Raw genomic sequence first — 23327 nt, forward strand, 5'->3', positions numbered from 1 at the left:
ACATTAAATGGACGCCGTCTGTCACAGAGGAGCGCTCTCTTTTTGAAACGCTAAACCAGAATGAACCTCCGAGCAGCCTTCATTTCGATCTAAAAGCATACACTGGGTAATCTAAATATTTCATAGGGACGTGATAACACAAGCAGGATAATGAAAATGGATACGGAGAGGCCGCCTGGACAATACAGTTTACTGCACACGTCCATCAAACGTCCCTGTCTTTTCCATTGTGGAACACATGAGTACAGCAAAGCCCAAGTTTTAGATGATCTAAAGTGGTTAAATAGATTTTACTGTAATAACCAAGCAAACATTATGTGTTATGAAATCAAAAACATGAGGTCAGTTTTAGATGTCATTATTCGTAATAAAAAATGGAAAACAAAACTATCAATGAGGGCAAATGTAGATTAACGTGAAAGAACCCCCAAGTGTGTGTGCGCGTGTGTGTCCAAATACCACCAGTTTCTCAAATCAAACATCTTGTCTAAACCAAGTGATGTCAAATTTGCCCCAAAACCAGAACGACCTACAGCCCAATATTTTGTTTAAAATGTATTTAGCCTTGGCTTGTTTATCCAATTGATTTCGTTGAGATTAAAATATATTTTGCAATGAATTTGAACAATGACTTTGTGTTTGTATTAAACGCCCCCAAAAAGTTTGAATAATTATGTTTGAATAATTAAGTTTGAATAATTAAGTGTGGCTTCTGGTGTCATTTACAGTTTAATGCAAATGAAAAGTCCTGTCAGGTCCGTCTCGTCCTCTGACCTGGCGCTCATGTTCCCGGTAAATGTTAAATGTGACTGTTTTGGTCTGAGGTGTCACACTAATTCAATTGATCGACAGAACACTCTGTTTATAAACTCTACAAGAAACTTGCCTCATACAGTCTTAACTTAATTTGAGCACAGGTTCTTTCATCTGTAGATGTGCGGTAATTATGCTGTGGGTAGCCTATGATATTGTGTTGGCGGGTCTCGAGGTAGCCATCCATCACCCTCCTCGAGCTGTCACCCAGGGCTTGGCGTTCCAGCTGGGAACAGAGGAGAACATCATCATTAATTTGAGTGTGACCCCGGGCTATTCACATGTCTGAACCCAGGCTTCTCTAAGCAAGTCAGCACACCGTGGAACCCGTCTCTGCCCGCTGTCCTACCCAGCTGAGACCCAGACCCACCCCGGCCCCAGAGCAGACCCAGCCCGTCCTTAAAGTAGACCCAGACCCACATCACACCCCCAGCCCTCTGACACTCCACACATTAAAGTTATTGGAGAAATGACTTCCAGCTTTAGGCTGGGAAATTAACGGAGAGCAAACTCCGACTCTGTCATTTTGCCAAGAGGAGAATAACACGAGAGGAAATTTTTTTAAATGTGATACAACATAATTTTTTTCTTCAGAGATTTAAACGTTTTATGAAGATGAAGTTAAACTTAATTGCAGTGGCATTTATCGAAATCAATGTTAATTGGTGTTAACCAAATAATGACCAAATCTCAAGGGAACCAAGTGAAGATGGGGCCATGATGAGATCGAATAACACTTTAATGTTCAGTAAATTTGTATTATTGGCCAAGCTGGTAAAATACTACATATCTCCCGCGTTTGTTTTGTGAACTATCCACATTGAAATAGTCTCCATGTGTATATGTTCATTAATGGACTCTATAATTACGAACGGGAGTAATTATAATTACAATCAAACACCTTCCTCCTGCTTCACATGTTTAATTGCACCTATGAGATCTACATCGAGATAAGGAATGGTATATTCAAATATTGGGTTCATTGATTCATTGAATTTCAATCCGGTTAAAAGTCTCAAAGTCTTTGTCCCGCTCCCTATTACTTGTCCGATGTTTATCCCCAGAAATGTATATTGAAGTTACAGTCTAGACACTGAGTGGGTTTCTTCTGACGTCAGAGGCACTGGTGTTTAAAACAACCTGCATCAGGGCTGAGGTTTTTTATACTAGTGTTTTTTTATAAAGCAAAATATGTATTTCTGACATCAAAGTCATCAGTCTGGACAAATATATTTCATTGTCTAAATTCATTTGCACATTATACGAGTTAAAAAGACACGTGGAAAAGAGAGGGCGCATTTTGGAGAGGCGTTTTGGGGGCATTTTAACAAATTAAACATGGTAGTGTGGCTCGCCCTATAAGCCTCCAGCCTACTGCCTGTGCTTACCAATCAATTGGTACATTGAAACAGTGCAAGGCTACGTTACTATAGCGAGGAGACCTGCAGGCTCGCTTTATCTCCGGATATTGGGACCTCTCTACAATGTCATATCCACAATTCGGATATCCCTACTCGTCTGCACCACAAGTAAGTTACCTTCTCGCTTATCAACTGAATATTCGGTCAGATTTCATCACTATTGATTCTTATATTGATTAAATGTTTGATCATGTGATTCACTTTCAACAAGAAAGGAGACAGCATTGTATATTAATGCACTGTATCGGAATTGTATTATGTTACCGTAAATGGCTCATGATACCTGCTCTTTGAACGGTAAAGGTAAGAGGGTAACCAGAACCAGGCGCAGTCCGACCTATCGTCAACTGATTTCTACTAGTTAATACCCTCGGAACGTGTGTTTTTCATCTGATATCCCACATGCCGACCTGTTTTGTGGACATGCGGTGCTGTTGTGTCGGGGGCTGGATAGATAACCCAACTGGTGTCTTTTTGGCAATCATCCAGAACATGTCTTTTGGGAAAACGCATTTGGGGATTCTGGAAACATTTGACATATTTTAATTATAAGGGTTGTTTTGCAATTAGCCTAAGCATTAATAGCACTAATTCACTGTATTCTATTTGTTTTATTGCCCACTGGACGTTGTAAATAAGTTGTTATGTTCTTGCATTTCAGTTCCTCATGACAACCAACTCGTTGACAACTTGCTGCGAGTCAAGCGGCAGAAGCATCGCTGACTCCAGGGTGACAGCCTCCGCCCAGACGCCGGTCTACTGCCCAGTGTACGAGAGCCGGTTGTTGGCCACCGCCAGACACGAGCTGAGCTCCGCAGCTGCTCTGGGGGTGTATGGGAACCCGTACACCGGGAGTCAAGGCTATGGAAATTACGTTACTTATGGAACCGACTCGTCTGCTTTCTACTCGCTGGTATGGTTACTATAATATAGTATGATATCATAATAATTCTACTCATCTCTCCATGGCAGTGACGCTGTATCTATAGCATGTAGCCTACAGTCACAGAGCTGTATCTATATATCCTATAGTCACAGAGCTGTATCTATATAGCCTACAGTCACAGAGCTGTATCTATATAGCCTATAGCCTAGTCACAGAGCTGTATCTATATAGCCTACAGTCACAGAGCTGTATCTATATAGCCTATAGCCTAGTCACAGAGCTGTATCTATATAGCCTATAGCCTAGTCACAGAGCTGTATCTATATAGACTACAGTCACAGAGCTGTATCTATATAGCCTTTAGCCTAGTCACAGACCTGTATCAATATAGCCTATAGTCTAGTCACAGAGCTGTATCTATATCACCTATAGTCACAGAGCTGTATCTATATAGCCTCCAGTCACAGAGCTGTATCTATATAGCCTTTAGTCTAGTCACAGAGCTGTATCTATATAGCCTATAGCCTAGTCACAGAGCTGTATCTATATAGCCTATAGCCTAGTCACAGAGATGTATCTATATAGCCTAGTCACAGAGCTGTATCTATATAGCCTATAGTCTAGTCACAGAGCTGTATCTATATGGACTACAGTCACAGAGCTGTATCTATATAGCCTATAGTCTAGTCACAGACCTGTATCTATATAACATATAGTCATAGAGCTGTATCTACATAGCCTATAGTCTAGTCACAGAGCTGTATCTATATAGCATATAGTCATAGAGCTGTATCTATATAGCCTGTAGCCTAGTCATAGAGCTGTATCTATATAGCCTGTAGCCTAGTCATAGAGCTGTATCTATATAGCCTATAGTCACAGAGCTGTATCTATATAGACTACAGTCACAGAGCTGTATCTATATAGCCTATAGCCTAGTCACAGAGCTGTATCTATATAGACTACAGTCACAGAGCTGTATCTATATAGCCTATAGCCTAGTCACAGAGCTGTATCTATATGGCCTATAGCCTAGTCACAGAGCTGTATCTATATAGACTACAGTCACAGAGCTGTATCTATATAGCCTCCAGTCACAGAGCTGTATCTATATAGCCTCCAGTCACAGAGCTGTATCTATATAGCCTATAGCCTAGTCACAGAGCTGTATCTGTATAGACTACAGTATGTATAATATATACAGTCACAGAGCTGTATCTATATAGCCTATAGTCTAGTCACAGAGCTGTATCTATATAGCCTATAGTCTAGTCACAGAGCTGTATCTATATAGACTACAGTCACAGAGCTGTATCTATATAGACCACAGTCACAGAGTTTCTATATAGCCTACAGTCTAGTCACAAGCTGTAGCCTGTAGCTGTATCTATATAGCCTATATAGTCACAGAGCTGTATCTACAGTCACAGAGCTGTATCTATATAGCATATAGTCACAGAGCTGTATCTATATAGCCTATAGCCTAGTCACAGAGCTGTATCTATATAGCCTATAGCCTAGTCACAGAGCTGTATCTATATAGACTACAGTCACAGAGCTGTATCTATATAGACCACAGTCACAGAGCTGTATCTATATAGCCTATAGCCTAGTCACAGAGCTGTATCTATATAGCCTATAGCCTAGTCACAGAGATGTATCTGTATAGACTACAGTCTAAAGTCACAGGACGCCGCTTTACACACACGGTCTGACTGTTCTTGATGCACAAAACCTGTCTTCACAGTGAAACAACTGCAGGCTATGACTGAATAGCCAAGTGCAACTTTTAATGAAAAAGTTGAGTTTGGCAAGTGATAGTGTCAGGTGAAAATAGGTACTGTAACCTGCAATATGCCACCTAAGTTAAGAATGGATTTCTTTAATTCTTTAACTACAACTTATACTACAGTGTGCTCGATTATGTCTCTGTCATTGTTTCCCTGTATTCATTAGTTAGAATGCCTACAATAACACAGATATAACTTGACTTTGCTATTGAACAACATGTTTAGTTACTGTTATTGTGTTTGTGTGTGTGTGTGTATTGAAATGGGAACACTAGACTTTATGAGTGAAATGATTAAAACACAGAAATAATTAAGAAACAGTATACCTGTTAATAAGAAACAGTATACATGTTATTAAGAAACAGTATACATGTTATTAAGAAGCAGTATACATGTTATTAAGAAACAGTATACATGTTAATAAGTAACAGTATACCTGTTATTAAGAAACAGTATACACGTTATTAAGAAACATTATACGTGTTATTAAGAAACAGTATACATGTTAATAAGAAACAGTATACATGTTATTAAGAAACAGTATACATGTTATTAAGAAACAGTATACATGTTATTAAGAAACAGTATACATGTTAATAAGTAACAGTATACCTGTTATTAAGAAACAGTATACACGTTATTAAGAAACATTATACGTGTTATTAAGAAACAGTATACATGTTAATAAGAAACAGTATACATGTTATTAAGAAACAGTATACATGTTAATAAGAAACAGTATACATGTTATTAAGAAACAGTATACATGTTAATAAGAAACAGTATACATGTTAATAAGAAACAGTATACATGTTATTATATATTTAAGTATAACAGTCCATTAATGTCAATAGTGTCACATTTTCCTGACTGACAATCTGTCTTGTTGCAGGGGACATTCGATACCAAAGATGCAACAGCGCCCGCGCATGCAGGGATAACCCAGGCTACAGCGTACTACCCCATTGACCCCAGTCTGGGACATTATCAGTACGACAGGTAGGGTTACTATAATAATAATAATGTACTATCTGTGTGATCCTGCTCAGTACCGGTATGACAGGTATGGTTACTATAATAATAATAATAATAGTAATAATAAGAATTGTGTACTACCTATATGACCTTACTCTTGCACAGTACTAATATGACAGCTATGGTTAACATAATAATATTAATAATAATCATAATAATGATAAGATTCACCATAATAATCCTAATAATAACAATAATGATAGCAGCAATAATAATAATAATAACAATGATAATAATAATCATCATCAAATTATTATTATTATTAATAATAAAACAAACAATAATGATGATTGTAATAATATTCCTAATAATAATAATGTTAATATAATTTACTATGTGTGTAATCCTGCTCAGTACCAGTATGCCAGGTATGGTTACTATAATAATAATAATAATGGTAATATAATGTACTATCTGTGTGATCCTGCTCAGTACCAATATGAGTTAGCAACATTACACACATAATTATGTTCTGTCAAATGGTAGCCCATTTCCCAATCCTTCATATGTGTGTTCACTGACATAAGTAACCTTACCTGTAAGTTAACAACTATTAGAAAAAACCCTGTCTGTTAGAGTACTGGCTTCCAAATGGTCTGGGAATATCATGCCTGATCAAATTCATAGGATTAGTTGATGAGTTGCCAAACTTGAAACTGTTCTTATTGAAGTGTATAATAGGCTTACATGAACTCCACTAGAGAAGTCGGACATAGTTATATCCCTGAGCTTAGCCTCCAGGAGGACCCAAAGTGCTGAATATTACACTAATGCTTTAGGCCCTTTCACCTGGGGCTGCATCATTACACTCAATCAGACAATTCTCCAGTCTGTTTGCCCCAGTCTTCTGGATGGAGAGACAGCTAGCTTAGCGGTGCCCTGTGTTTACTCACCTAGCAGTCAGTCTTCTGGATGGAGAGACAGCTAGCCTATGGGTGCCCTGTGTTTACTCACCTAACAGTCAGTCTTCTGGATGGAGAGACAGCTAGCTTAGCGGTGCCCTGTGTTTACTCACCTAACTGTCCGTCGTCTGGATGGAGAGACAGCTAGCCTATGGGTGCCCTGTGTTTACTCACCTAACAGGGCTTGAGCACACTCATATAGGGACATTATTATTTTGTAAAAGCTCCCCGGGGGTATGTTGGGCTGCAGTGTACTGCTAGATGAATCAACACTATGCATTTCTAATGGACAGGACACAAGGAGTTGTTATCTTGCCTCTCTTCTGCTACAGGACCCTATATATAGATATATAGGCCTACTGTTACATAGAAACATTGTTGTAACTCATCTTCACTACTAGATATGGCTGTATGGATGGAGGGACCAGGAGGAAGAACGCCACCCGGGAGACAACCAGCACACTGAAGGCCTGGCTACAAGAGCACAGGAAGAACCCCTACCCCACCAAGGGAGAGAAGATCATGTTGGCCATCATTACTAAAATGACCCTGACGCAGGTGTCCACCTGGTTTGCAAACGCCAGGAGGAGGCTGAAGAAGGAGAACAAGATGACGTGGCCTCCGAGGAACAAGTGTTCTGATGAGAAGAGATATGATGAGGATGATGAGGCGTCTCAGGAGGAGAACATCAACAGTGAGAACAACGATGATGGTCAGTCCTGGTTCTTTATACAACAAATTAACAGTGTTCTAGTCCTGTTTCTTTATGTAAAACACTAACAGGCGAATAGTCCTGGTTCTTCATTTTATTTTTAACTAGGCAAGTCAGTTAATTAAGAACAAATTCTTATTTATAATGATGGCCTAGGAACAGTGGGTTAACTGCCTTGTTCAGGGGCGGAACGACAGATGTTTACCTTGTCAGCTCGGGGATTCGATCCAGCAACCTTTCGGTTACTTGTCCACTAGGCTACCTGCTGCCCTTTATGCAACACATTAACAGTGGAATAGACCTTTACCAGAGGAAGTATGACCCTAAATGTATCATGGAAATGGCTTAATGGCCTAATGGAAATGAAAACACTTTGGGCTGCTTTAGGATGTGTTTTAGATACATTAAAAAGTGAACTGAAAAGCTTGTATGCACAAGATGCACATACATCTAGTTACCACAATGTTACCATGTTATGACCCATTTATTCTGCTGTAATGCAAAGTGCTATGAAACTGCATGGACATCTACCTCATCTTCTTTGAATAGGCATATCTGCCAGGCCTAAGCTCGTTTCAATGATGTGATGCTGAATGCTTCAATGATATTTGACAGTGATACTTTGTATTACAGTTTGATTCCCCTCTTATCGCTGATGTCTCATATCCGTTAATTTCCAGAGAAAGATAAGGATCTCGCGCTGAGTGACCTGGATGACTTCGACATGATCGAATCAGAGAGCTCGGAGTGCGAGCTCAAACACCAGTACCTCATGAACACTCACATGACGACAACTGACTGTTCGAACGACCATCTGAAGGACACATCTTTAAAGATCAGCATACCCGTGTCCCTGGGCGGGGAGCAGCAGCACAGTAAAACCTCACCAGAGGGCTGCGACAGCCGGCAGGGGAAAGCTTGCTACCAACAACAGATACTGGACGGCAAACCACGGATTTGGTCGTTGGCCCAGACGGCCACGTCTCTGAACCAGGCGGAGTACCCGTCCTGTATGTTGAGGTGTCAGCCTCAGCCGGGCCTGCCCGCCTCTCCGGCCGCCTCCTCCCCTATCACGGTTCTAGACAGACGGCAGGACTCTCCCGTTACAACTCTCAGAAACTGGGTGGATGGGGTTTTCCATGACCCGTTGTTCAGACACAGTACTTTGAACCAGGCCCTGACCAACACCACGGTCTCGTGGACCACGACCACCAAGGGTTCGATACTAGAGACCGGTGCTCTGGAAAGTTCTGTTGGGAGCGTCAAAGGACTTCCGTCTCTACAGCACCAAGACTCCACGAAGGACAATATGAATTTCCCTAAAACTGTTAACAAACACTTCTGCTCTTAACACACCAAACCTGCTTGAGTTTATTATTCTGTGGGGGCTACTTTTTTGTTGTTGCAAGGATATATTTATGTAATCATATTGGCATTTCACTGGTGAAACTTCCAAACAGGATTCGTTTGAGCGTATTGCTATTTCGTTAAAAAGCACGTAGGCCCGCCTACAAATCTACTGTATCTAAATGTATAACTGACAGTTAACATTAGAAATATGTTTTTTTATACTATTCTTTTTCTTATAGCATGCAGATGTTAATCATTTCTATTAAACATTCTTTAAAAAACAGCCGTCATTAATCGATGGTTTGTGAGTATCACTGATGAAAGAAAAAAGTCACAAATAACCAGTTCTCCTAAAATTGAAGGAGTGTGTTTCAAGTTTGTTCACAAATAAAACGTCGGTTTCTGATGAGATCGTGTTCAGATTGCGTCAATGCTGGTCGCTGTCCAATGTGCTGAAATTATAGCCTATAACGTTTAAGAATTTGCGATAACAAAATTATCTTTGCGTCTTCATCGCCTTGTCTTTAGCTTATCCTATCTTTTTATTTGCTTTTGTCGCCGTTAAGAGATCGTCCGAAGTAGAGAAATACAATGTTTACCATATCGTTCTGGCAAGTGTTGCTTTATAGGTCTATTCACAAGGACCTATTTCTTCAAACACGCATAATTCAAGCCAATAATGACTGACAGTACAGAAAACGTTATGTTTTTTAAAGCTGTTAAATCTATAATCATAAATGTAGTTTTTGAGTCAGTCAACGTCTCCTCTCTCACAGTGACAGGGGGATGAGGGGATGAGAGAGAGAGAGAGAGAGAGAGAGAGAGAGAGAGAGAGAGAGAGAGAGAGAGAGAGAGAGAGAGAGAGACAGAGCCTTCAACAATAATACCAGCTGGCGGGAGATGTGGCTTATTACTCCGCCATAAATAGCCTATAATTGGGATATATTCCTTCATAGCTCTGTCAGACTATCGATCTCCACTCCTCCTGATAATACGATGGAGACATCTAAACCTGATCTTTGATCTCTGATCCAGCTGGAAGAGGGCTCACTTATTCCATGTGGCCGCTAATATTGGCAACAGCCGAGATCATCTGGAGTCAAGTTTTCATCCAGACACTAACCCCTCAATTCTGAGTGCTCTCCAGCCGCCTGCTGAAGGGCTTTACCAGAAGACACGTCTTGGAGTGAAAAGGGCAACGGAACCTGAATTAGTTGTTCCAGATAAAAGGGCAAAAATAAAGAGTGGAGGGTACTTGACAGTAATGGCCTGTGTGAGCTCCTGGGGGACAGCGGGCCTGAGAGGGAAAGAGAGCTCCTCAGAGAGAAAGCTGCTCTGAGAGAGATGAGGCGTTTTAATGTGAAGCCAAACGATTGAGATCTTCCCTGGAACAAGTAGAACAGAGCTGCCGGCTGGACAAAGTATTTATCCTGTCTGGATGTTTTTATTTGTTCTGCCGGACCAGTTTTACCTTCAGCAAAATATTGATATTGTAGCAGGATAGAGCATTTGAAGTTATTTTTTGACATTTTATTTTACCTTTATTTAACCAGGCAAGTCAGTTAACAAATTCTTATTTTCAATGACGGCCTAGGAACTGTGGGTTAACTGCCTGTTCAGGGGCAGAACGACAGATTTGTACCTTGTCAGCTCGGGTGTTTGAACTTGCAACCTTCCGGTTATACCGAAACATAACAGGCATTTACAATTCAATAGCAACTGCAATACAAGAGACAGAGATATGACTTGGTGGGAACATTTAACAAGCATGTTATTGCTTTTATTTTAGGGACTAAAACAGGTATGTCTTCCTTTCAATGAGCACACGGGAAGCAAGATGCTTTCGAGATTTTTGTCAAATATAAACATACAAAAATAGACTACATATTTTACAAATGGTCACCGATAAACTGAAAGATCAAGTCATATTTGTAAGAGAATAACATTGAGGACAATTCTACTGAACTTTTTCACCAAAGGGGCGATTAACCTTTTCTATTTCAGCAGAAAAAGAGAGCGAGAGAGAGAAGTGTTTTTTAACAGGCAGACCAAATCATTCATCCGTAGCGAATTCAAACACACAGAGGAGCGGAGGGTAAATTAGCAGCGCTGCCTTCTACATAGAGACCAAATAAAAGTGTAATCAGCGACGCGTTGCTTTTCATTAAGCGGGTTTGACAGGAGCATATTCCGCTTCGACAGGGGAGCAGGACCCAGGAAATAAACTACTGTCAGACTCAGAGTCATAAGATAATTCCTTCAGCTCCATTAACAACTCTTAGCCGCAGGAAACGGGCTCCCAGAAAACATCTCCAAATCTAAAAGCTTTATCGACCTGCAGCCCTCTGCTGATGGTTCCGAGAGGGTTTTTTCAACTTAAGGGACGTCGCCGTCCAGCAGAGGTAATAGACTTTGACACAACACATTAACTGGGAAATAAGACGGAGGAGAAGAGCAGCCCCAGTTAAACGACACTTAAACGTTACCTATTAGAGGTTTAAAACTTAAATAAGATGTAAGCCCAAGGTGCCTCCAGACACACATTATAATAAAATAGCTCATCATCGAATGTAGAAATGATTAGGGACGAATAAGAGCAGACATATACCATAGGTCTATCTAACGTCTGAGGTACACAAGTAAGCAAACGGTCCTTTTTGAAATATTATATTGTGGATGTTTGAAATAATCTATTTCTTATCTGTCGTGTAACTGCAGTTGAGACCACAATGTCAAGGATAATTTGTAGACAACATACATTACTGACCAGGAGATTTATTCACTTAATTTGAGGATCAACTGATTCACTGACGCTGTGGTGTATAACTGAAACAAATCGGACTCGTCTGTTTCTTATAGCTGTATAATATGCTGTATGTGTATGAAGAGTAAAAATAAAAACAGCTCGGACGATGTATTAATGATGAAAATGTTTCAAAAATATTCTCAGGATTCAGGACATTTTGTCCAGAAGTGTTTGCGCCAACACACTGTCTCCCCAGAGAACACAGATCACATTAATACGACCGTCATAAATACATTTCCACATCATTACACTCGGAATAATGAGTGGGTTTCTGTATAGCACTTTGTGACATCGGCTGTTGTAAAAATGGCCTTATAAATACATTTCATTGATTGATTGATTGATTGCTACTTTAATTGACCTTTTAATCTATTAATTCGATATTCAGGTATTAAATGTACAAAAAGGGGTTTGAGAAAAAATGTAATGAAGGGGAAGGAAGACTGCGAGACCTTTTTGTTCAATGTATGTTCACCTGAAATGGGTCTTTTTTTCAACTGCTCCAACAAACACACAGAAATCACAATAAACACATTCCAAAGGCCCAAAGGTATAGAATCACAGCCCCCAAATACTTAGTCCACTTCCACTGTCCTCCATGAGATGGTCAATCATTTCCTTATTTAGAGATGTGAAGATGGCTACAGAGTGAACTGGAAAGTGATATGAGCCAGTTACAGGGTTAGATATCAACTGGTTATAGGGTTAGATATGAGATGGTTACAGGGTTAGATATCAACTGGTTATAGGGTTAGATATGAGATGGTTACAGGGTTAGATATCAACTGGTTATAGGGTTAGATATGAGATGGTTACAGGGTTAGATATCAACTGGTTATAGGGTTAGATATGAGATGGTTACAGGGTTAGATATGAGATGGTTACAGGGTTAGATATCAGCTGGTTATAGGGTTAGATATCAACTGGTTATAGGGTTAGATATCAACTTGTTATATGGTTAGATATCAACTGGTTATAGGGTTCGATATCAACTGGTTATAGGGTTAGATATCAACTGGTTACAGGGGTTAGATATGAGATGGTTATAGAGTTAGATAGTAGATGGTTACAGGGTTAGATATCAACTGGTTATAGGGTTAGATATCAGCTGGTTATAAGGTTAGATATCAGCTGGTTATAGGGTTAGATATGAAATGGTTACAGGGTTAGATATGAGTGTCACGCCCTGGTCTAAGTATTTTGTGTTTTTCTTCATGTATTGGGTCAGGCCAGGGTGTGGCATGGGGTTTTGTATTGTGGTGTGTTTTGTCTTTGGGTTCTGGTGTGTTTGTATTGGGATTGTAGCTAGGGGTTGTCTAGCAAAGTCTATGGCTGTCTGGAGTGGTTCTCAATCAGAGGCAGGTATTTATCGTTGTCTCTGATTGGGAACCATATTTAGGCAGCCATATTCTTTGAGTTTGTCGTGGGTGATTGTCCTTAGTGTCCTATGTGTACGCTCTGTTAGTTTGCACCAGATAGGCTGTTTCGGTTTCGTTTATTGTTTTTTGTAAGTTCGTGTTTCTTTGTTGTATTAAACATGGATCGCAATCGACACGCTGCAGTTTGGTCCGACTCTCCTTCATCACTATATGAAAACCGTTACAGAATCACCCACCACCAACGGACCAAGCAGCGTGTCAACAGGCAGGAGCAGCAGGAGAGGCAACAGGTGCAGCAGGAGAGGAGGCAACAGGAGCAGCCCAAAGAGGAGGACAGTATGGACTATACTTCTTGGGAGGAGATAGACAGGTGGGCGGTCGACCCAGGGAGAGTGCCGGAGCCCGCCTGGGATTCGATGGAGCAGTGCGCGGAAGGTTATCAGAGAATGAGGTTGGCGAAGCAAGCACGGCGGCGCGGACGGAAGCCAGATAGTCAGCCCCAAAAATTTCTTGGGGGGGGCTCACAGGGAGTATGGCTATGCCAGGTAGGAGACCTGCGCAAACTCCCTGTGCTTACCGGGGGGCTGGAGAGACCGGGCAGGCACCGTGTTATGCTGTGGAGCGCACGGTGTCTCCAGTGCAGTAAGGTTGGGCAGGCTCGGTGCTCAAGAGCTCCAGTGCGCCTGCACGGTCCGGTCTATCCAGTACCACCTCCACACCCCAGCCCTCCGGTAGCAGCTCCCCGCACCAGGCTTCCTGTGCGTGTCCTCGGTCCAGTACCACCAGTACCAGCACCACGCATCAGGCCTACAGTACGCCTCGCTTCTCCAGCGCTGTCGGAGCCTTTCTCCTCTCCAGCACTGCCGGAGTCTCCCGCCTGTTCAGCGCAGCCAGAGCCTTCCTCCGACACAGCGCTGCAGGAGTCTCCCGCCTGTTCAGCGCAGCCAGAGCTGTCAGTCTGCATGGAGCAGCCAGAGCTGTCAGTCTACATGAAGCAGCCTGAGCTGCCAGTCTGCATGAAGCAGCCAGTCTACATGGAGCAGCCAGAGCTGTCAGTCTGCATGAAGCAGCCAGAGCTGTCAGTCTGCATAGAGCTGTCAGTCTGCAAGGAGCTGTCAGTCTGCAAGGAGCTGTCAGTCTGCATGAAGCAGCCAGAGCTGTCAGTCTGCATAGAGCTGTCAGTCTGCAAGGAGCTGTCAGTCTGCAAGGAGCTGTCAGTCTGCAAGGAGCTGTCAGTCTGCAAGGAGCTGTCAGTCTGTAAGGAGCTGTCAGTCTGTAAGGAGCTGCCAGTCTGCAAGGAGCTGCCAGTCAGCACGGAGCCGCCAGAGCGGTCAGTCTGTAAGAAGCCGCCAGAGCTGTCAGCCTGTATGGAGCAGCTAGTGCCGCCAGTCTGCCCAGCTCCGCCAGTGCCCCCAGTCTGCCCAGCGTCGCCAGTCTGCCCAGCGCCGTCAGTCTGCCCAGCGCCGTCAGTCTGCCCAGCATCGCCAGTCGGCCCAGCACCGCCAGTCGGCCCAGCACCGCCAGTCGGCCCAGCACCGCCAGTCTGCCTAGCGTCGCCAGTCTGCCCAGCGTCACCAGTCTGCCCAGCATCGCCAGTCTGCCTAGCGTCGCCAGTCTGCCCAGCATCGCCAGTCTGCCCAGCACCGCCAGTCTGCCCAGCGTCGCCAGTCTGCCCAGCGCCGCCAGGCTGCCCAGCGCCGCCAGGCTGCCCAGCGCCGCCAGATCTGCCAGTCAGCCAGACTCTTCCAGATCCGCCAGTCAGCCAGACCCTTCCAGATCTGCTAGTCAACCAGACTCTTCCAGATCTGCCAGTCAACCAGACTCTTCCAGATCTGCCAGTCAACCAGACTCTTCCAGATCTGCCAGTCAACCAGACTCTTCCAGATCTGCCAGTCAACCAGACTCTTCCAGATCTGCCAGTCAACCAGACTCTTCCAGATCTGCCAGTCAACCAGACTCTTCCAGATCTGCCAGTCAACCAGACTCTTCCAGATCTGCCAGTCAACCAGACTCTTCCAGATCTGCCAGTCGGCCAGGATCTGCCAGTCGGCCAGGATCTGCCAGTCGGCCAGGATCTGCCAGATCCGCCAGTCAGCCAGGATCTGCCAGTCAGCCAGGATCTGCTGAAACCACCAGCCAGCCAGGATCTGGTAGATCTACCTACCTGCCTGGGCTTCCTCTCACTCCTGAGCTTTCTCTCACTCCCGAGCTTTCTCTCACTCCCGAGCTTTCTCTCACTCCCGAGCTGCCTCAGTCCCGAGCTGTCCTTCAGTCCCGATCTGCTCCTCAGTCCAGTGGGTTTCTGGGTGAGGACTACTAGGCCATGGTCGGCGGCGAGGGTGGACTATCCAGGGACGCGAGGAGAGGGGACTAAGACATTAACTGAGTGGGTTCCACGTCCCGCGCCGGAGCCGCCACCATGGACAGACGCCCACCCGGACCCTCCCTATTGTTTTGAGGTGCGTTCGGGAGTCCGCACCTTAGGGGGGGTTCTGTCACGCCCTGGTCTAAGTATTTTGTGTTTTTCTTCATGTATTGGGTCAGGCCAGGGTGTGGCATGGGGTTTTTGTATTGTGGTGTGTTTTGTCTTTGGGTTCTGGTGTGTTTGTATTGGGATTGTAGCTAGGGGTTGTCTAGCAAAGTCTATGGCTGTCTGGAGTGGTTCTCAATCAGAGGCAGGTATTTATCGTTGTCTCTGATTGGGAACCATATTTAGGCAGCCATATTCTTTGAGTTTGTCGTGGGTGATTGTCCTTAGTGTCCTATGTGTACGCTCTGTTAGTTTGCACCAGATAGGCTGTTTCGGTTTCGTTTATTGTTTTTTGTAAGTTCGTGTTTCTTTGTTGTATTAAACATGGATCGCAATCGACACGCTGCAGTTTGGTCCGACTCTCCTTCATCACTATATGAAAACCGTTACAATGAGATGGTTACAGGGTTAGATATCAACTGGTTATAGGGTTAGATATGAAATGGTTACAGGGTTAGATATGAGATGGTTACAGGGTTAGATATCAAATGGTTATAGGGTTAGATATGAGATGGTTACAGGGCTAGATATCAACTGGTTATAGGGTTAGATATGAGATTGTTACAGGAGTAGATATCAACTGGTTATAGGGTTAGATATGAGATGGTTACAGGGTTAGATATCAGCTGGTTATAGGGTTAGATATGAGATGGTTACAGGGTTAGATATCAGCTGGTTATAGGGTTAGATATCAGCTGGTTATAGGGTTAGATATGAAATGGTTACAGGGTTAGATATGAGATGGTTACAGGGTTAGATATCAACTGGTTATAGGGTTAGATATCAACTGGTTATAGCGTTAGATATCAGCTGGTTATAGGGTTAGATATGAGATGGTTACAGGGTTAGATATGAGATGGTTATAGGGTTAGATATGAGATGGTTACAGGGTTAGATATCAACTGGTTATAGGGTTAGATATGAGATGGTTACAGGGTTAGATATCAACTGGTTATAGGGTTTGATATGAGATGGTTACAGGGTTAGATATCAGCTGGTTATAGGGTTAGATATGAGATGGTTACAGGGTTAGATATCAGCTGGTTATAGGGTTAGATATTTGATGGTTATAGGGTTAGATATCAGCTGGTTATTGGGTTAGATTTGAGATGGTTACAGGGTTAGATATCACCTGGTTATAGGGTTAGAAATCAGCTGGTTATAGGGTTAGATATCAGCTGGTTATTGGGTTAGATTTGAGATGGTTACAGGGTTAGATATCAGCTGGTTATATGGTTTGATATAAGATGGTTAAAGGGTTAGATATCAGCTGGTTATAGGGTTAGATATCAGCTGGTTATTGGGTTAGATTTGAGATGGTTACAGGGTTAGATATCAGCTGGTTATAGGGTTTGATATAAGATGGTTAAAGGGTTAGATATCAGCTGGTTATAGGGTTAGATATGAGATGGTTCCAGGGTTAGATATGAGATGGTTAAAGGGTTAGATATCAGCTGGTTATAGGGTTAGATATGAGATGGTTGCAGGGTTAGATATCAGATGGTTATAGGGTTAGATATGAGATGGTTACAGGGTTAGATATCAGCTGGTTATAGGGTTAGATATGAGATGGTTAAATGGTTTTATATCAGCTGGTTAAAACCTCTTGCAGCTCCCCCCCTACTTTGTGCAATTTCAGCCTGAAGACATACCCAAATCTAACAGCCTGTAGCTCAGGCACAGAACCAAGGATATGCATATTCTTGGTACCATTTTAAAGAAAACACTCTGAAGTTTGTGTAAATGTGAATTGAATGTAGGAGAATAACACACAATAGATCTGGTTTAGATAAAACAATGAAAAAAAACATACTTTTTCTTTTTCTTTTTGTATCATCATCTTTAAAATGAACAAGATAATACAAACATTCAGATACATTCAGATAGGATGATAGGGACAAGTTTCAGAATGATAACTTCCAAAATGAGTGTGCTACATGACATTTATCACGAAGTCACCCAGGTGTCCCACACAAGTAGCCCAAATGTACCCAAGTGGCCAAATTGGTGAAGGTATACATTTTGAAACAAATAACTATATACAAATTGCCAAAATGGTATTCTAACACACCCCCCAAAATTGAGAAAAAAAAATGAAAAATAATAAATGGAAAAAAAAAAAATATTGGTTAAAAAACATGAAAAAAAAATTATATACATTTACAAAATAACATGCGTAACTATTTACACACTTTCAATATTTGGATGACCCTCAGTCCTCTATCAAATCAATCCTATGTATATAGCCCCAGCCTAAAACCCCAAACAGCAAGCAATGCAGGTGTAGAAGCACGGTGGCTAGGAAAAACTCCCTAGAGAGGCAAAAACCTAGGAAGAAACCTAGAGAGGAACCAGGCTATGAGGGGTGGCCAGTCCTCTTCTGGCTGTGCCGGGTGGAGATCACAGTGGTTGTAGAGGGTGCAACAGGACAGCACCTCAAGAGTAAAAATGAACAGTTTAGGGTTCCATAGCCACAGGCAGAACAGTTGAAACTGGAACAGTGGCAAGGCCAGGTGGACTGGGGACAGCAAGGAGTCATCATGCCAGGTAATCCTGACGCATGGTCCTAGGGCTCAGGTCCTCCGAGAGAGAGAAAGAGAGAATTAGAGAGAGCATACTTAAATTCACACAGGACACCGGATAAGACTCCCATTCGGAGACAAATCGGTTTCTTTCAGTCAATACGTCCCCGAAATAGCCCATCAGGTTTGATTGTGTTACAAACAAACCAGTTGATTGCAGTGAAACCCAACATGACTGGAAAAGTCACGTTCTGTGTGGGTGATTTACCTGGAATGTGTCGTCGAAAATGGAATGAGACGGAATTCACTACACATACGGTTCACAAAATGTTTTGTGTTAGGTAGGCAGGTAGTTAGTTAGGTAGGCTATAAAAACAGGTAGGCAGGTAGGTAGTTAGGTAGGCTATAAAAACAGATTTTATCAAACAAAAGATCATTCATTGTGTAACAATGAGCATTGGAATTGCAAACAGATGAAGATCGTCAAAAGTAACCATTTTATTTTCATGCAGTTTGTGATTATGTTACGCCCTGTGCTGGTTAAAACAATAAATAAATATGGGGCTCTATGCTCAGATAATCGCATCGCATTCTTTCGCAGTAAATATTTTTTAAAATCTGACAACGCAGTTGGATTAGCAAGATTCTAGGCTTTTGATACATGTGAGACACTTGTATTTTCATGAATGTTTAATATGACTATTTATGTTGCGAGCACCGTATGTTGCGAATTTCAGCCCGCTAGCGGTTTCCGTGCACAGAGAAGTTAAAGAAGAAGTTACAGGTCTGTGAGAGCCAGAAATCTTGCTTGTTTGAAACGTGGCTGGGTCTTTCAGCATGACAATGATCCCAAACACACCGCCCGTGCAACTAAGGAGTGGCTTCGTAAGAAGCATTTCAAGGTCCTGGAGTGGCCTAGCCAGTCTCCAGATTTCAACCCCATAGAAAATCTTTGGAGGGAGTTGAAAGTCCGTGTTGCCCAGCAACAGCCCCAAAACATCACTGCTCTAGAGGAGATCTGCATGGAGGAATGGGCCAAAATACCAGCAACAGTGTGTGAAAACGTTGTGAAGACTTACAGAAAACGTTTCGCCTCTGTCATAGCCAACAAAGGGTATATAACAAAGTATTGAGATAAACTTTTGTTATTGACCAAATACTTATTTTCCACCATAATTTGCAAATAAATTCATTAAAAATCCTCTACAATGTGATGTTCTGGATTTTTTTTTCTCATTTTGTCTGTCATAGTTGAAGTGTACCTATGATGAAAATTACAGGCCTCTCTCATATTTTTAAGTGGGAGAACTTGCACAATTGGTGGCTGACTAAATACTTTTTTGCCCCACTGTATGTTTTCTATTCAATGCCATTACAGTATCCATTGACTTTGTGCTCAAATTGCAGTTCCTATGCCTTCCACTAGATGTCAACAGTCTTTAGAAATTGTTTCAGGCTTGTATACTGAAAAATAAGGGAGTAAGAGCAGTCTGAATGAGTGGACCCTGCCGTGTCACAGAGCTTTTTCATGTGCGCGACCGAGAGAGTGCCTTTCTTGTTTACCTTTTACATTGACAACGTTATTGTCCGGTTGAAATATTATCGATTATTTAGGCTAAAAACAACTGGGAAATGAGAAATTTCCGGGAAATGGGAAATGAGGGTTGAATATAAACATCGTTTGACATGTTTCTATGAACTTTACGGATACAATTTGGATTTTTTTGTCTGAGCCTGTGGATTACTGAAGAAAACGGGCGAACAAAATGGAGGTTTTCGGATATAAAGAGAGACTTTATCGAACAAAAGGAACATTTATTGAATAAATAATGTCTTCTGAGTGCAATCATATGAAGATCATCGAAGGTAAGTGATACATTTTATCTCTATTTCTGACTTGTGTAACTCTTCTACTTGGCTGGTTACTGTTTGTAATGATTTGTCTGCTGGGCGATGTTCTCAAATAATTGTAAGGTATGCTTTCGTCCTAAAGCATTTTAAAAATCTGACACCGTGGTTGGATTCACAAGAAGTTAATCTTTAAACCTATGTAAAATAGTTGTATCTTTTCTGAATTTTTATATTGAATATATCGATATTTGAATTTGGCGCTCTGCAATCTCACTGGATGTTGGCCAGGTGGGATGCTAGAATCCCACATACCCTAGAGAGGTTAATCTACATCTTTTTATAATAATAAGCAATAGCATTTGACTTTCAACAATTCACTATTTCTAATGAACCATTGAGAAGTACCAACAGAAAAGTACAAAGATCTTTTATAGCCAAGATACACCCCTCTCAACATTCATGATGAACCACAGATCTTTGGAAAAGTTCACAAAGAAATAATTTTTTCTTTAGAAAGGAGTATCCCTTAGCCAGATAACATTCGCTGTTAATTATATTTGAGTTTGGTCCCTCAGACGAGGTTCTAAACTCATTCCTGGTACTTCATAGTACACAAACACCAACTCATCCAATGTCATATATCAATTATCAACTCTAGATACTCTCTGTCACACAGAGAGCCAGGACCATCGGACTGGATTAATATTCTGGACAGGCTGTCACACAGAGATCCAGGGTGTGGGATTCACCCACCTCCACACACTTTCTCTTACACACACACACACACACACACACACACACACACACACACACACACACACACACACACACACACACACACACACACACACACACACACACACACACACACACACACACACACACACACACACACACACACACACACACACGGTGAGGGCCTCACAGACACACAGATACATACCTCCCTGTGGAAGCACTCTGCGGGAAACAGGCAATCAGCTCCTAAGTAAAGGTCACATTTGCAATGCAGGTGACTGCAGGGAGAGAGAAGCAGGTAATTGGTAGCTGGTAGCAGGGAGCACTAAGGCACTAACACCGTGGCAGGGTAGAGGGAGATAATGTGATGGATGGGAAACGTTTGGCGGGTAATTAAATGTTTTACTCTGTGATCTAGAGAGAGGGAGAGATAGAATTAGAAGAGGGAGAGGGTTGGAGAGAGAAAGGAGAGTGAAAAGGGTAGGTGGAATTGTAAGAGGGAAATTTGGAGAAGGGATGGGAGAACAGAGGAGGAACAGGAGGAGAGAGGAGGGCAGAGGATAGAGGGAGAGGAGGAGAGAGGAGGGCAGATGAAGACAGAAATAAAGAGGAGGGCAGAGGGCAGAGGAAGACAGGAGAAGAGTGGAGGGCAGAGCACAGAAAAATAGGAGAGAGGAGGGCAGAGGAAGACAGGAGGAGAGAGGAGGGCAGAGCACAGAGGAAGAGGAGGAGAGAGGAGGGCTGAGGACAGAGGAAGATAGGAGGAGAGAGGAGGGCTGAGGACAGAGGAAGACAGAAGGAGAGACGAGGACAGAGGAAGTCAGGAAGAGAGAGGAGGGCAGAGGACAGAGGAAGAGGAGGAGAGAGGAAGAGGAGGAGGGATGAGGGCTGAGGACAGAGGAAGTCAGGAAGAGAGAGGAGGGCAGAGGACAGAGGAAGACAGGAGGAGAGAGGAGGGCAGAGGACAGAGGAAGACAGACGGAGAGAGGAGGGCAGAGCACAGAAAAATAGGAGAGAGGAGGGCAGAGGAAGACAGGAGGAGAGAGGAGGGCAGAGCACAGAGGAAGAGGAGGAGAGAGGAGGGCTGAGGACAGAGGAAGATAGGAGGAGAGAGGAGGGCTGAGGACAGAGGAAGACAGAAGGAGAGACGAGGACAGAGGAAGTCAGGAAGAGAGAGGAGGGCAGAGGACAGAGGAAGAGGAGGAGAGAGGAAGAGGAGGAGGGAGGAGGGCTGAGGACAGAGGAAGACTGGATTAGAGAGGAAGTCAGAGGACTTGGAAAGACAGGAGGAGAGAGGAGGGCTGAGGACAGAGAAAGACAGGAGGAGAGAGGAGGGCTGAGGACAGGGGAAGACTGGAGGAAGAGGTACAGAAAGACAGGAGATAGAGGATGAAAGGAAGTGAGATTAGGAAAGAGGAGGAATGATAGGATGCTTGCTAACATAGAGCAGAGTGCCTTAATTAAAGTGGGTCAGCTGTGACTGAGTGGCAGCCAGGAGTAATGGGGGCAGGGCGAGAGTGCAGGGGGTGGGGCGGGGCGAGGGGCAGGACTGAGCTGGGACAAGGTGAGGGGTGGAACTGATAGGGTGAAACGCTTTAAGATCCATGCATTATTTACCAGGGCTCATCATGTGGGTTCCTGCCTGTATCAAACCATATTTAGAAAGAGAAGACATTCTATCACAGAGCGGTCAAGCAGAAACACAGGCTCTGTCTCTGCACGGCCCACAGGAGATGTAATTCAATTAATATCTGGTGTTCATTGATATTTAGAACTTAGCATAGTAACTAACATAAGTGTTAACGTGAATCTCTTACAGGATAGTTCCCTGTGACAAGGTTCATCATCAACAGAGTTACTCACAGACAGACGTGACAAACAATGAATACAGCGATCAGAGGTTGAGGCGAACAGCAGGACTATACCTATAGTTGAGTCAGATGTGTTAAAGCTAGTCTGGAACAAAAGCCTGCACCCCTGTAGCTCTCCAGGTCCAGGGTTGGTGACCACCACTTTATCTCCCCTCCTCTCACTCTCTCTCTATTTTTCTCTCTCTCTCACTCCCCCCTCCTCTCACTCTCTCTCTATTTTTCTCTCTCTCTCACACTCTCCCCCCCTCTCTCTATCTCAATTCAATTCAAGGGCTTTATTGGCGTGGGAAACATATACTCAGCAAAAAAATAAATGTCCCTTTTTCAGGACCCTTTCTTTCAAAGATAATTCGTAAAAATCCAAATAACTTCACAGATCTTCATTGTAAAGGGGTTAAACACTGTTTCCCATGCTTGTTCAATGAACCATAAACAATTAATGAACATGCACCTGTGGAACAGTCATTAAGACAGTAACAGTGTACAGACGGTAGGCAATTAAGGTCACAGTTATGAAAACTTAGGACACTAAAGAGGCCTTTCTACTGACTCTGAAAAACACCAAAAGAAAGATGCCCAGGATCCCTGCTCATCTGCGTGAATGTGCCTTAGGCATGCTGCAAGGTGGCATGAGGACTGCAGATGTGGCCAGGGCAATACATTACAATGTCTGTACTGTGAGATGCTTAAGACAGAGCTACAGAGAGACAGGAGGGACAGC

At 42.9% G+C, this 23327-nt stretch overlaps 1 protein-coding gene across 1 annotated transcript; it reads left to right on the forward strand.

The window, feature by feature from the left end:
* Positions 1 to 2895: 2895 nt before the first annotated feature.
* Positions 2896 to 9265, forward strand: irx4a (iroquois homeobox 4a). Its single transcript, XM_024407983.2, has 4 exons — positions 2896 to 3147; positions 5803 to 5909; positions 7249 to 7592; positions 8240 to 9265. The coding sequence occupies exons 1-4, from the start codon at positions 2902 to 2904 to the stop codon at positions 8908 to 8910; spliced, it is 1368 nt and encodes a 455-aa protein (XP_024263751.2). The 5' UTR covers positions 2896 to 2901; the 3' UTR covers positions 8911 to 9265.
* The last annotated feature ends 14062 nt before the right edge of the window (positions 9266 to 23327 follow it).

Source organism: Oncorhynchus tshawytscha, unplaced genomic scaffold, assembly GCF_018296145.1.
Source record: "Oncorhynchus tshawytscha isolate Ot180627B unplaced genomic scaffold, Otsh_v2.0 Un_contig_1660_pilon_pilon, whole genome shotgun sequence".
Classification (NCBI taxonomy): domain Eukaryota; kingdom Metazoa; phylum Chordata; class Actinopteri; order Salmoniformes; family Salmonidae; genus Oncorhynchus; species Oncorhynchus tshawytscha.